General features: G+C 47.2%; 1 protein-coding gene across 1 annotated transcript in view; it reads left to right on the top strand.

Moving 5' to 3' along the window:
* Positions 1–15,356, top strand: part of LOC149330579 (alpha-(1,6)-fucosyltransferase-like) — a 34,723-nt gene that overhangs the window by 15,354 nt on the left and 4,013 nt on the right. The window contains exons 2-7 of the mRNA XM_089561197.1: positions 1,214–1,409; positions 2,765–2,850; positions 5,001–5,151; positions 10,228–10,342; positions 11,181–11,445; positions 14,636–14,825. Of these exons, the coding sequence (XP_089417323.1) occupies positions 1,228–1,409; positions 2,765–2,850; positions 5,001–5,151; positions 10,228–10,342; positions 11,181–11,445; positions 14,636–14,825 (989 nt within the window). The 5' untranslated portion in view covers positions 1,214–1,227. The remainder of the gene's footprint in view (positions 1–1,213; positions 1,410–2,764; positions 2,851–5,000; positions 5,152–10,227; positions 10,343–11,180; positions 11,446–14,635; positions 14,826–15,356) is intronic.

A 15,356-nucleotide genomic window follows, 5' to 3' on the forward strand; every position in this document is an offset into this window, starting at 1 on the left:
CGACATTTCAGCTTATTCTGCTAGAAACCGCTGTCTTTCTGCTGTTGTCCTTACCTTCGACTGTTTCTATTCGACTAGGAAAGTTGCGGTAACCTCATTTCCATTACCTTGATATGAACCATGCCGCTAACGTTGCAGTCGGGGAATTTCCGTTTCTTTAAGGAAATTTGAGGGGGAAGATTTGACAACAGAAATACTTTTGCGGACTTTCAGGGAACGTTCAAAACCGAAAGTATTTCACTTCTTACTAATTGACGGAGTTTTCAAGGTGGTACAGAGAAAAAAATTGCTTGAATAGTGATTTTATGGTGTAACTGATGGAATTTTTGACTACGGCCTGTAACATTGCTGCTCATAGTACCCGAGACAACCGGATTTCCCAGACTTCTCGACCACAAAAATAGGCGCGAGGGGACGTCATGGGCTAATTATACCTAAGCAAAGAAACAAAACAAATCCGTAACCGTGAAGTCTCTGTGCATTCCAGTTCATGTTTACCGCATTTAACTAGCGCCTTATTTGTGAAAGTCCTAACCTAGCAGTCTAGTTCCATGTACGAGGGTTGTTTCAAGGCAGAATGGCAGTTTTGTGCTTTCATACCAGCGCTCCCTGTAGGCAGTCCCAGTCAGATTAGCCGTTTCCACCAAATCAAGCCGTCGTCGATAATCTTTGTTTACCTTCCTTCCCTCGCCAGCCTTCGTGCCTGTTTCGCATATACAGGGACAGTGAGAGAGGGAAAAAAGAGTCCCGTTACAAGCGACATAGCCTGGGGAATGGACGGGCAAGTTTTTGCGCCAGCCATGCCAGGAGGTAGTTCGTTGGTTGTGACGTACATTATAGGGTGCGGGGCTTATGACGTAAGTGCCGCTCCCCATAAGTGGCGCCACATAGGTACAAACGAGTAAACTAGGGGGGCGTCCAAAAGGCTGTCGTTGCGTAGCGAGCGATGTGACAGGCCAACGTCGAAGTAAATGCGGCGAACCAGTCGACTTTGACGCCTGATGTAGTGACTGGTTCCATTCTTCTGTGAAGCTTAGTAGGAGGTTTGATGACGAGTAAAATCCACCAAATCCACCCTGGTACATGGGTCGTCATGGTGGTAGGGATGCTGCTGGTACCACAGCCGCCACATTTGCTTTGAGGCTCGGACGTTAAGGAGCTCTGCATAACCTCTCTGTTACAATGTTTTTTTTTCCTTTTGCTTTCGTTATAGCCTGGAAGTTCGCAATGAAGAACCGGCTATCTACAAAGTTGCTCAGCGGCGTGCTTCTGCTCACGTGCCTGGGGCTATTATGGCTCGTAATTTCCGGATTCGCTTGCCGCAGTTTCCGGTACGAGGTCCTCATCTCCAACAGGGAAGAGTCTCCGCTCATAGCATTTGGACTGCTGAGCATCTCGTCACCGGGAGAGTAAGTTGAAAGCAGCAGCTTTCGTTCTCAATTTTCGCTCAAAAGCTTACATCTCGCACACGCAGCACTGAAGAGGCATCCCCCTCTTCAGTACTGCGTCCCCTGCTCAGGCAGCACAGGTAATCAGGCCAATATTGGAAACGTATTGGAAAAACCCGGCTCCACAAAGGACCAGGGTGGCCCATCCATTTCCAATATTGGCCCATTACCTTTGCTGATTGGGTCTTCTCTTAACTCGCCCATCTTCGGGTCAGCTGTGTTAACTTTAACGAGGACACAGGGGCGCAATAAAAGACACGGACATAGAAGTAGACAGGGACGAGCGCTCGTCCCTGTGTACTTCTCTGTCCGTGTCTTTTATTGCGCCCCTGTGTCCTCCTGCAAAGTTATGAACCAACACGCCCAAATACAAGTACTTCTGAGCTGTGTTTAAGATCATTGTTTTAAGGCCTTTGTCAAACGCATACCGCACTGAAGGTTTGCCTCTGGATCATGCATGCTTTGTGGCTCGGTATTCATGGTAAGTGTTCGAACCTTTTTGAAGGTGAGAGGCCCTATCTTCATCGCTCGCAAAGTTAAGATTTCCTATGGTGCTGCTATAGTCGGCTAAAACTCATCAACGAAGCGGCCAATGCCCCTAAAAGAAGGTCCCCCAGCACAAAGCGTCGACTGGTTTTCATGCCATAATAGTTAATTCGTAGTCAAACCTCTGGACTTTTACGCTGTGGTATCCTTTTAATTTATTTTACAATTGGCTTCTTTCACTTAACTCACAATGGAGCAGTGGTGTAGACGGAGGCCTATCTCTTTACTGACTGTCTGCCTGTCGACCTAGTGTGATAGGGGATTAACTACGGATTAACCGCGAGCTGAAGAAGAGCGCTTAGTAGGGCTGTTAGGTGTATATTGGTGGAAATGACTGAACACCTCTGAAAGGACGGAAGAGAAGGACACATGAAGAAAGCATGTGTTTGTGTTCTTCATTTCATTCCTTTCTGTTGGCGCTGCTCAGTCGTTTCCATTAAAAGCGACCTCAGGAAAATCAGTCGACGCCGATGGCTGGAGGACGTCTCTTCAGAGGCATTTGCCGCTTAGTCCTTGAGTTGTATGTTAAGCCCCACCAATGCGCGGCTTAGAAGGAAACCAATCGGGCTTAACTTTTGGCCATTGATGTACGTACATCCCACGTTTCCAAACGTGGATGAACTTTCACATTGCTGGCTCCAGCAGCGCCATATTGCGCTCAAGTTTTGCGGTGTTAAAAAACTTGTTCTAGGAGAGAAAGTACTACTCGACTGCAGTGCAAAGTTGTAAGTGTCTCTACGAGTCCCTTTGATGCGTCTGTTTAATTTCAGGCGGATGGAAACATCTGCGGCGCCTAGCACACGGGCGATCGCGTCCCCTGTCGACGGCAGGGTATTCGACGCCACGATGCTGACCGGTAAGCAGCTTTGCTCCATTTGCTCCATTCACTGCGATTGGTTTGGACTCCCAGTGGGTAGAACGGAAGTAGACAGAATCGTAACAGATACAAGAGTCCTCCGTTTTTCTGTGCAGGCCGCCCTTATCTTTCGGTAGCGAAGGTGCGCTTACATCATTGCCGGCAATACTCTGAGTACCTTGATGATCAGTCGCGGAATTCCGCTTCCAGACTTGGTACATTCTAGATGAAGACGCTACCTGGTAGCGGGAAATCGGCGCGCTGCCGCGGATTGTCAACGTTATTTCTAAGATTCGAACTTCAGCTTTTTGTTAATCTGTCCGACAGTTTTATGCGCGTGGTTTTCTTACCGGTTTGGTTTCACTGATGTGCGCGCAGAGTGCCATCACGTGGCAGACATAGGAGCTATATACCTCTCTATCTCACCTTCTCTAGCTTGTACACAGTTGACTATTTCTGCCCGCAGTTGGCACGTAGGGAGCTTTCTGCCTATAGTTTTGGCCCAATCATGCATTGTACTAGATAATAATGCGAATGCATTACATTACAAAAGCATAACAAGAGTATACAACAGCTGTATCTTACCGGTACTCATCTATGGGGCAGAAACGTGGAGGCTAACGAAGAGGGTTCAGCTTAGGTTAAGGACAACGCAGCGAGCTATGCAAAGAAATATGATAGGTGTAACGTTAAAGGTGCACTGAAGAGGATTCTGAACTTGTCTTTTTGCCGCGGGAACTCAATCTACACGTTCCTAGCATTCTTAGAAACTGCAACTTATTGCCCTGTATGGCCGATTTCCCTAATTAAATCGAATTAACGTCCGGCTCCCGCCCTTTTTTTTTTAAATTCTGCCTCGTACGATGGGCGGAGTCGACCAACGCGTGAAGTTCCTTTCAGCCAGCTCCGTGGAGGCTTTGCTTTCGCTTTATTTTGTTTTTTAGGTTGCCATGAATAAATAGTTTCATTCGCAGATAATATAGCCGGAAAATAAGCCCGCAGAAATAAAAATACACGCGGTCTATTTGCTACTACGGACTACTACGTATTACTCCGCCGATGGCAGAGCGGCAAGCCGCCACGGGACTGGGTGAAAGGCACTCCACGCGTTAGTCGACTCCGCCCACCGTACGAGGCAGAATTTAAAAAAAATGGCGGGAGCCGGCCGTTAATTCGATTTAATTTGGGAAATCGGCCATACAGGGCAATAAGTCGCAGTTTCTAAGAATGCTAGGAACGTGTAGATCGAGTTCCCGCGGCAAAAAGACAAGTTCAGATTCCTCTTCAGTGCACCTTTAAGAGGTCGGACGCGGGTTGAGTGGGTGAGGGAACAAAACAAACGCGAGTTAATGACATCCTAGTCGAAATCAAGAAGAGGAAATGGGCTTGGGTAGGGCATGCAATGTGAAGGCAAGATAACCGCTGGTCCTTAAGGGTAACGGAGTGGATTCCAAGAGAAGGCAAGTGTGGCAGGGGCGGCTGGAGGTCAGGTGGGCGGATGACATAAACAGGTTTACGGGGATACGGTGGCCGCAGCTGGCAAAGGACAGGGTTAATTGGAGAGACATGGGAGAGGCCTCCGCTCTGTAGAGGGCGTAGTTAGGCTGATGATGATGATGAGAGTGGTTACTAGTACTTACAACTTTACAAACTACAAAGGAATATAATTGGAATAGAATCAGAATGAAATTCGAATAGAATTAAAATAGAATTGGAATTGAACTGTAATGCTTCAGACATTGTGACGAGCCTGTCTTGTGTGTGTGTGTTTCGCGCAACCCATGTCTGAAGTATTGGACCAACTAGCCCGACAGAACGTTCTACTTAGAACTGCAATGCTTTCGCCTTATCCGCACTTCAGTTCCTTATGTGCCCCGGTAATTTTGTAATCTTTATCATCAGGAAGCTGTACTTTTCACGTACACTGTGAAAGACCTCTGCGCGCGTATGGTGCACGTGAGTTCTGGGTGACTGCTTCGCTTCATCCGTATCATCCTCATCTGTAGTACAGCCTGTTCTTTGTATTAACCAGTCATCAATAAAGAATGCCTGCTTAATTTTCAAATTGCTTTCGCCACCGAGTCTCATGTCCTCAGAATTAATTATCGATTGGTTAATTAATTAAAATTAATTAATTATTTTCCCGACAGGTGACGAGGAGCGTCACGTGGAGCGGCTGGCCAGGCTTGAGGCGGCCATTACCGGCATGCGGGATTTCCTGGTACGCCATGTTCGGGCATCTGATCACGACTATGACACCCGGCTTCCCGCGACACTGGTCAAAGCCCGCGAGTACCTCAGGTATTTATACGCGCATGGCTACGCTGTCCAGTCACGTGGGCCGAGTACAGATCGTGGCCAGTACCGTCGAGCGTACCATTGGTCCACAGTGGGGTTTCTTACGCAGCATTTAAATTCTGTGATGTGGGGTCACCAGTATAGAAAGAAAGACGGTTGACTGGGGAAGCTTGATATTTGCTTGATTACTCATTCCTTTCGTGCCGCTGGATTGCAGAACACGGGTTCTGCATGATCTGCGTGTAGCATTATTTAAGGGTGATTTGTACTCTTTTTCTAGTGCTCTTTTACTCTACTTTTTTTCTAGCCCAACAAAGTACTCCTTTGTCTGGAACTGCGTAGCGCTGGAGTGGTTCCAGACATCTTTGGCCGGATAGTTGCAGCTCCTCAACTGCAGCTTCTACCAACAGCGCGTTGGGCCGTAACGACAGTATTTATGCACAGCACTTTTTTATGTCATGAAGAGCGTATACCCTGTCATAACGAAAAACTCTTCGCGTTTACCAAAATTAATGCTGCGCATTGACAGCCCATGTACTGTCTATAAACCGTTTATGAACTACATAAAGAGAAAAAACTTTCCCTTTCGTAAAAGGAAATGATTTTCTTAGGATGTCTATAGTCAGATACAACTCAAGAACGAAGCAGGAAATGCCCCTCAAAGGAGCCCCCCCCCCCCCCCCCCGCTTCCAGCCAATGGCGTTGACTCATTCTCCGCATTGACTGCCTCCTTTGGAACTACTAGCGTGGAATCCCAGTGTGTTGCAGCTGAGAATGCAATTATCGTGGCTTAATCAGATTAACTGAGTTTTCATGAAAATAGGTCGACAACGTTGGCTGGCGGGCCTGTTTTAAAGAACATCTGCCGCTTCGTTTTTCAGTTGTATCCGAGTAGATTCACTATCATCGACTGTAAAAAGAAAGCCCCGCACATGCCGAAGATAATGCGCTACATATAGCGTCAATACGTTGTGTAAAGAAACTCTCGAAAGGTCAAGCTGGTCTGTATGCGTGCGCTCTCGGTTGCCCCATTCTGGTCACGTGGGTTACGTGGACGCGAGGGAGCGTATTTGTGGGATAGGTGTGTGGGTGGGGATACGTATCTCCTCCGGATGCAGGGACAAAGTCGGGTTTCTGTGCGTCGCCGCTGATAATGGTGACGTGGGGCGTGGAAGCCATATGAGTCATTAGAGATCTAGATAAGGCGGGTCGCCGTCTGCTATGCCGGGCGTGTGGCTCTCAAGAGCGCGGTGTACATCTCACGACGGTACGACTGCATAGCCTTACTAAATTGCAGTTGACGCTCCATAGACTTTCTGAATATCGTTTAGTGATGGTCGGAAGAATTTTTAGCAAGAACAGATATTGACAAGTGCGGCAGTTTCGAGCAGCCTCGGCTGGCGAAACGCAGTTAAAGAAACATTCTAACCGTTCTTTGCCATTCAAACTACATTTCTGGTATTACTCCTTGTGATAAGTATACAAGTAAATCGAGGGTTCAAGCTTTTGCAGGCGTGCAATTTTTAGAGCCTTTCACAACGCCCTCTCAGAAGCCTCGCTGTGGCGTGCAGTTTGATATTTGCTCACCGAATCTGTCCTGGCCGAGATTGGAAACGAATGAGAGAAAAGCTCGGCAAACCTACGTGTAGTGAGGCTATTAAGAAACATTGTGCGAGCGTAGATACGGGCCGGTATTACCTCTTGGCACGCGACCGGTTTTGCTTTGTAGCGACTCAATGACGCGTGGACTGTGTGGAGCTTGTGGCGGTGGTTGGCGTGTCGCCAGCAAATAGGGTTTTTGTGCTTCTTAGTTTGCGAGTTATCTAGCGTAGGGGACAGTGCTCGTTAAGAAACTGGACACGTGCCGTTATCGTTCAGTTCATTGACATGACGACTAAGAATCGACCATGCAGTGAAGGTTGCGTTGTTTTGATTCCATTTCATCGGCAACGCGCGAGACGCGTATTCCTTCGCTAGCAGGGCACGGCAGGCTAGCCCTAATACCTGTAGCGTTAGGTTTAATATGCATTACTCAAGGTCGCGTTAATATGAAACACAACATTATTGAAGTCTGACCAGTGGGTGGCACCGTTGGTATAGAGATTGTGGACCACCTAATTGGCGTAGAATGTTCGGAGTGGTTTCAAACGGTTCAGCGCGTTACGGAAAATAAGATTACTGAGTCAAATCAAAGCGTAGCTTATCATAGGGATTCGCACCGACGAACTTTAGTTCCCCAAACCGTGACTTCTTGTGACTTCAAAGGTCCATTACGGCTAAACTAATTGACGTAGAACATTCGAAGTGGTGTCAAACGATTTGCCTTCTTGCACTGTATACGTTGGCATCAAAAAAGTAGATATCTAGATGTAACGAACAATTTGCAGAAGATAAAGCGAAGAAGGCTTATGACGCAATATTTTTTCGATATTCCTAACGTTCGATAGTTATGCGCTCTCTCAGCGTTTGTTACTTGAAATCTTGCCCCATTCCCGTTTCCAGCGCAATAATGGTGCCGATTACAGCGTGTGAGAAAGGACCGTTGTACATGTTTAGGAGGTCCATCCTTTTTATTCACCGTGCATGTTACTTTTTCTTTTGCTGCACCCGCCTACCGCTAGTACTACAACTGCTGGCTCCGCTTTCAAATGGGGCTAGCCGGATGTTATCTACGCTGGTTTGGCTCAGGTTTCAGCGACATCATTTTTTTTCTTCGGCCGTACGCCACTGTCACGGGAACCGACTTCAGTACCCCATGCAGCACAAATAATCCGCGTAATGTTGGAAACGTATTGGCAATTAAAGGAGGGCCCTAAAAAGGACCAGAGTGCAGCCATCTATTTGCAATATTGGTTTGGTTTAGTTTATTTCGGTTTAACATCCCGAAGCAACTCAGGCTATGAAGGACGCCGTAGTGAAGGGCTCCGGAAATTTCGACCATATGCGGTTCTTTAACGTGCACTGACATCGCACGGCACGGGCCTCTAGAATTTCGCCTCCATCGAAATTCGGCCGCCGCGGCCGGGATCGAATCTGCGTCTTTCGGGTCAGCAGCCGAGCACCGAAACCACTGAGCCACCGCGGCGGGGCTATTTTCAATATTGGGTCGATTACTTGTGCTGCTCGAAACCGCTAACAGCGGACGTTGTAGGCAATAATTTTAAGACATAATGTTGGGTCACCAGCGTGACAGAGCCAGCGGATAATACAGAAAGCGCGTGTACCATGTGTGTCGAGGTTACGAAGTGCCCGGTATTGGTTGAGACCGCGGCAAGAAGCTACGGGCTTTATGTAACCACTTCGTACCCACCCAGCCTCTGTTTCGCGACCTTGTGTACTAACTGAACTTTAGCCCGAAAGCGAACGCCTGACCAGCGCAACCCGTGAGATAAGCGCGACAGATACCATTCTAGCGGTAACGGCTCGCAAGTGGAGGACGTTACGAATCGAGGCAGAAAGTACGTTCCCACCGTTGGATAAGCTTCGCCGAAGGAGCGGCTCGCGAAAGCGTAAAACGGCCGGCTTTATCTTTATGACGCGAAGTGCCTACGAGCAGCGTCTTCCAGCAGTATGGAAGCGAGAACAGAAAAATATAGAGCAAAAAAAATAAAACCATGCTGACGGGCGGCTTCTCAAGACGGGCAACAAGGTAATGGCGTGTAGTAAAATTTCCCGAGCAAAAGCACTCTGTTTCGTGGTGCACTGGACAGTGCACCTGCAATCCACCGCCTCCTTGGTTTAGGTTAGGGGACAAGCATTTTTTTCCCTGCAGACGCCATTTTTATTCGAAATGATTTCGTAGACGCCTGTTGTGAACATGAATCTTTCATATTTTTTTTTACCTGAAAGAAAAAATGCACATGCCGCAAATGCGGTTTTTGCAGTAATTTAATGCCGACGCAAAACTGAGCCTGTGAATTAACTACGGACGCCAAATTTTCACTTGCTTGTTTTTTTTTTCCTTCGAAATAATGCGTTAGACGTAATACATGGATCAGAGGATGGTATTTCCCCTACGGCCGGCAGTAAATTTATAACTAAAATTAATCCAGCAATGACTGTGACGTCAAATGTGGCTTTAGGTCACCTAAGGCGTGACAAAAAACGTAGTTTTAATTCACTGCAATTATTAAGGCAGCCTTCTCCAACAGCCGGAACGACGACAAACGACGTATCGGAGGTTATATTGAGTTTTCATTTGCCTCACTTTGCTTTAAGCCACCTTTGACGTCACAGCCATCGTTCGATTGATGAAACCAAAGGTCTCTTCGATTTGGCTTGCACTGGCTGTGCTAGTTCTGCAGCGGTGCCAAGCGGTCACGTGAGCGTGCAGCACCAGTTCATCAAGTGCAGATACAGTCCGTACACTAGCGCGCACCGGCCATTGGCAAAACGAAGGTGCAAGTGCAGCCGCGCCATGCTGCACTACTTCCAGCACTACCTTCAGACCGAGTGCAAGGCGGCGAAGAACTCGTGCAGAACCAGGCCTGCACCTTGACAAAACGAGGAGAAAAGTGCAGAGGGCGCGCGCGGCACCGGAAAAACGAGGACGACGGTGCTGCACCCCTTGAACTGGTGCAGCTGGTGCTGCCAAATCGAAGAGACCTCAAAAGAGCATGATAGCCCCGCCGCGGTGGCTCAGTGGTTACGGCGCTCGGCTGCTGACCCGAAAGACGCGGGCTCGATCCCGGCCGCGGCGGCTAGAATTTCGATGAAGGCGAAATTCTAGAGGCCCGTGTGCTGTGCGATGTCGGTGCACGTTGAAGAACCCCAGGTGGTCGAAATTTCCGGAGCCCTCCACTACGGCGTCCCTCATAGCCTGAGCCGCTTTGGGACATAAACCCTATAAAATCAAACCAAAACTAAATGTATTTGATTATCTATAAGTTCTAATTTTTTGCACGCAGCGCGCTCAGGTTATACTGAATTTAATTTATTTTTTCGTCTCCGCGTGGACCTGGACTTGGTAATTTCTCTTAAGTTTCGTTTTAAGTGGTAGCATGCGTAAAAAAATACAAGATACACAACATACCACTTTCTCCTACAAAACACTTTGTAAGCTGTGGCTTCTCTTTGCAGGGTCATGGAAGCGGATATTGCGGCTATCAGAGCAACTGATCAGACTGCCCGGATTAGCATGGAAAACATGCGCAAACTGCGGAATTATGTTCAGGAAACAATTCATCGGCTTCAGGTGAGCAAAGCGATTTATTAATTGTTCTAATCAAGCTGCACCCACTGCACAATGAAGCTGTGCTCAATTTTGAATGCGATTTTGTTGATGTTCTGGAACTCATATTAACTGCTGCGATTCAGCAATGAATCAGAGAAGCATGCTGCTCAGAATCCTGCACGCGCTCAGGAAGCATGCTATGCATGCTTGTGAGGAATGGAGTTTGCTGAGAAGAGAACGATAGCACTGAAGTGGAATTTGATGATTAGGTACGCATGGCGTATGAACCACGGAGCAAAGCGGCGCCACTTATTCGCGATATTCTGACGATGTTACACGCCTGGCAGGCAATACTACAAACCTGTATCGTTTACGTGTGGTTGCCCTATCCACTGCAAGACCTATAACTAACTACGGAAAACAAACTATAGATAACCAAATTTTAACCTTGCGCAATGCCTATCAGTGTTGAAACTGCTGTAGAAGGTCATGGTGCGTCTGTGTTTAAGAAAAAACTGAAGATTCTTTTCCTCGTGTATAGATTTCAACTAACTATATGTACTTAGTTGTTTGTGCGTTGTTTCCTTTTGTATTCTGATGTGTGGGAAGTGTTTTTGTTTACAGCTAATTGCTGTTCAGCGTATTTTGCACTGCTCATTATTATTTTCTATTTCTATTGTGATAATTTTGTTTATTGTTTTAAAAGTTCTTTTTTTTTCCATTCGGCCACCGTTGTTCAAGATGCATCATTCTGGGTGTAGCATGCTTCGTGATTCTCCTAGGGCTCACTGTATATTGTATAATATGTCCAAATAAATACTACTGCTACTACTACTGTTCATATATTTCTGCCCTCCAGAATCCTAGCGACTGCGAATCCGCGCCCAAGCTGCGATGCCTTCTGGACAACCCTCATGGATTAGCCGCCGGCGTCCACGACGCCCTCTGGTGCTTTGTGGCAGCACTGCAGATGGGCCGCACGGTTATCCTCAACAGCACACTGTGGCATTACGCCCCCGGTGACGATGGTTGGTCGAGGACTTTCCAGCCTGTCACCGGGCCTGCCTGTGATGATGTGGGCACAAAGAACACGATCGTCAAAGGCTATCCTGGCTACGAATCCGGTGTGTGGTCTGAGCGACAGTATTTATAAAGAATAAGCTTTGTCTGGGGTCTTGTATAACTAACTCGCTTTAAGACAGCTGTTCGTTTGGATGGTTTCGCGGAAAAGTATTTGATACGTGTGTGCCCCTCCAATGGGGAACGTTTATACGGTGTTATTTAGCATAGTTTGGGAAGCTTCGAAATCGGACTGGAAACGCTGCCGAGCATACAAAATACTGGCACTGCTCTCTCATTGAGCACTTTCTGAGTTGCCTCTCTTGAGAGCGGCTTTCGTGTATTGTATCACATTGAGTTCAACCGAATGTGCGGAGTTCAATGCAGGAGGTTGCAGCTGCGGCTGCCGCATTTTAATAGCGGTTGAATGAGAAGGACGGCCGTGTACAGTGCAATGTAGGCTCACACAAAATAAACCCAGGTGGTCGAGATTAATATGCCGCCGTCCACTACAGCGCCATTTTTTCTTTGTTTCTTTTGACCCCCTCTTTTAACCTTTCCGATCGCGACGTGGTTCAAGTGTCTATAGGAGGTATTCACTGAGGCCGCGCTACCAGACGGCGCGAGCGTCGGCGCGGCAGGCGCGCCATGTTTGCGGTCGTTTCAGGCCAGCTCGCGCCGTGTCACGGTGCGCCGTGAGGTACCCGGCCTGAACTGTTAGTGATCCGTAACATATTTGTACGTTGTTGAATACGTCACCGACCACTTATCTTTGTGGAGCGCGTATTGTGCATGAAGTTTGCAGCAGAATTGTTCTGCGCCGTGATATAACCGAGCTGCCTCAACTCGGCAGCAAAACTGGCTGGCTGCGCTGCACGCAAGAACGTACACGACTTGCAGCTTTTAATATCTGTTGATAACTGTCAGATAGTCATACAGGGCACATCGTGGATAAACAGCACGATTAATTACCGAAATTCCAGAACTGCCACCGCAGAAATTGATAATTCAAGCGCCTAGCTGTAGTCCGCGAACTGCTGACGTTTCTCAGACGTACGGTCTTTCAGCAGAAAGGCAAAGCGTCATAGCTGGCTTATTTACCCGACAGAACGGCCAAACAAATACTGCCATGCGCTCGCAGCACGAACGGCAGACACAGCGAGAATGTTTTGCAGTTTTGATTGTAGCTACGTAGCGCTGCTTCGTATGCACAAGACCGTTTTCGCAGCAACGCAGTATGCAGCCATTCCGCTAGATTCAGTTGTAACACGTCACTTTCAGCAGGTAGAGATGACAAGTTAAGCTACAGCTAAGTGAACAGACCCTTCGAATTACTCACCTCTTCAAAAACGGCACCGCGGCCGTCGGCACCGCGGACGTCGGCACCCACAGCACGACTCTTGGACTCACCCGCTTGTCAAGTAATTGCACCCTCTCATAGGTTTATATCCTTTAATTCCTTGGCCTTCCAGCAAACTTAAGCCGTGCACAAGGTGGGCCTCGATACCGGTGAATTCAACGCGCGGCAGCAGTCTTGTATACGTCGCACACCATGCCGGTGCCTCCGCATTCCTACGGGGGGTCGACCTTTTCACAAAGTAGAACCTTCTGAGCGTGCCCGCTCTTTTCTGCTTCGTACAGTTCACGGAATATTCACTCAGTCACGCGGCGGCACGGGTCGGACAGAAATTACGTGCGGCGAGACGCGAAATACACTCGCATTTCACCCATCACCAGCTATTCAAACGCTGCGGCTGGCTGCGGCGGCCGCGCGCGCGACCACCAACATGGCGAATGCCGCGCCGGCTGCTAGCGCCCCTTGCGGATGACGTCATGTGAATACCTCCTATAGGGAGGGAGGAGGTTACTGAGCCTTCCGTTTGCTTGCAACCAATCATTATTATTCATTCATTGTTACCTATTGTTCTCAGCATTGGTAAGAAGTATGTAGGGTAGTCTGTGGAGTGCCAATCCTGAAATTCGTATACCGGTGCTTCAGATAATTAGATAGATACTCCTCACAGCGCTAGCTGTTATTGCGAAGGTTCCCAGGAAAGGCGTGTTTGTGGTCGTTGTAGCAGCAGTAGTCAAAAATGGCAGGGTTTTAACATAGTTAAGCCGAGTAGTGCGTGTGCAAGCAATTGAGGCAACACCCCCTCAAAGGCAACTGCTTGCAATATCTTATCTTCAGCAGCTATCGGAAGACGTGCGCGGCGAGGGGTGGTGGTGGTTCCCCGCTTATCAGCAGCCGCGCGGGGGGGGGGGGGGTGAATGGAGGGTGCTGGTTCCGCGAGTTGATGGAGCAGCTGTGCAAAGGTCTCTGCCGCTGGCGTCCTGTGAGAAGTTAAGGGTGAGGCTTCACACATACCCCGAGTCTTCTAGTGTTTTTGCACTACAATTGTCCCTGCAGCAGAGGGTAACTAAAAGGAGGGAGCAAGGCACAGGATGCCTTGCACATAGGCCATTCCCTACAAGTATGTTTGTTATAGTCTATAGGCTGTCTGTTGGCTTTTGTTTATAAAGTCTTTTGACTTTCTATAGATAAATCCTATAAACTAGTCTATAGATGTTACAAATCCTATAGACAGTCTATGCACACAGTAGATATATGTCAGTACACTTTTTTAGACTTTTGTGTGTAAACAGTCTGCGGAAAATAAATAGACCAGAAGAAATATCTATAGGAAGGGAATAGTATCCATAATAAGCGTACACACAGTCTATATATGCTTTTCATGTGGGTGCCTGGCGCCTCAATGCAGAATAACATTGCCGGTGAAAGCGTGTTTGTGTGCAGCTGAGCCGGCGGAGGGGGGCCTTTAGAGAAAGATGCCATACCGACTGCATCATGCTTTGTGTAATCATTATCGCATTTTAGTTGGCACTGATTCTCTATATGCCAGTTGTGTAATCGCCATTCAAGTTTTTTTAAGGAGATGAAACGTTCTTCAGGGCGGCTTATGCGAGTGGATTGTGCGGCATGAAGGGACATTAATTAACTCATGCTTAACATGAATAAAAAAAACAATTACGAATAATTAATCCGTGAAGTTAGAAATGTGCTAAGGTTTCCACTAAATAAACAATCTGCATGCTGAAATCCATTGGAAGTCCTCTTTATTGCATTCTTTGTAAGCCTCATGCAAAGGTGAATTAGCCTGTGAGTTACTGATACAAGTGATTAGTCTTACCTAGCATTATTTTTGCTTCGGCTTGCGTTTGTTTCTTATGAGCCTACAAACTGGAATATTGCAGGTACTAAAGAGCGCAGCAAGATTCTCGACCTACCCGCATCTATTGTGAAGATTTTGGTTGCAAACCATGCGGATCCTTATGCTTGGTGGTATGGACAGATTGTCAGCTACATCTTTCGACTCCGGAACACAACACGGCAGGCAATAGAAAACTTCAAGAAGAAGAGTGGTTACAAGCATCCGATTGTGGCGTGAGTTGAGTGGGCCCTTTTTACACGTGAACAACCATGCATTCCTAAGGGCTGATGCTAGGGCTGATTATAACAAAAACGTCATTAATAAAATTATTATTACAGATTCAATCAAGTTTATTTGGAAAGCGCATGTACAACTGCATTAGTACAAAATAAAACTTTAATAAGGAAGATGAATTCCCAGGTTGATGGAATAAACCGTTTTCAACTACATCTTTAGTAAGCACCCATGTTCATATGTGGCTCAACAATTGTTTAATTGCAGCTTCTAGAGACATTTAGATAACTACTTTGATGCAGTACTATTGCCAGCTTTTTATACGGAATCAAAAGAAAGCTTCCACTGATTTTTTTTTTGCTGCCGCACATATGAAAAATGACTGCTGAGACATATAGTCACTGAAACCTTTAACAGTGCTAAGTTTCTGTTCTTGAGTGAATGCTTTACTTTCTTCTTATTTAGTGTGATTGGTGACGGCCAGCGAAATTTTGTTATGTAAGCAGATTCTGTGCTTTGTTACAGGCGGC

The sequence above is a fragment of the Amblyomma mixtum genome, chromosome 9 (genome assembly GCF_055824585.1).
Source record: "Amblyomma mixtum isolate Tamu chromosome 9, ASM5582458v1, whole genome shotgun sequence".
Taxonomy (NCBI): domain Eukaryota; kingdom Metazoa; phylum Arthropoda; class Arachnida; order Ixodida; family Ixodidae; genus Amblyomma; species Amblyomma mixtum.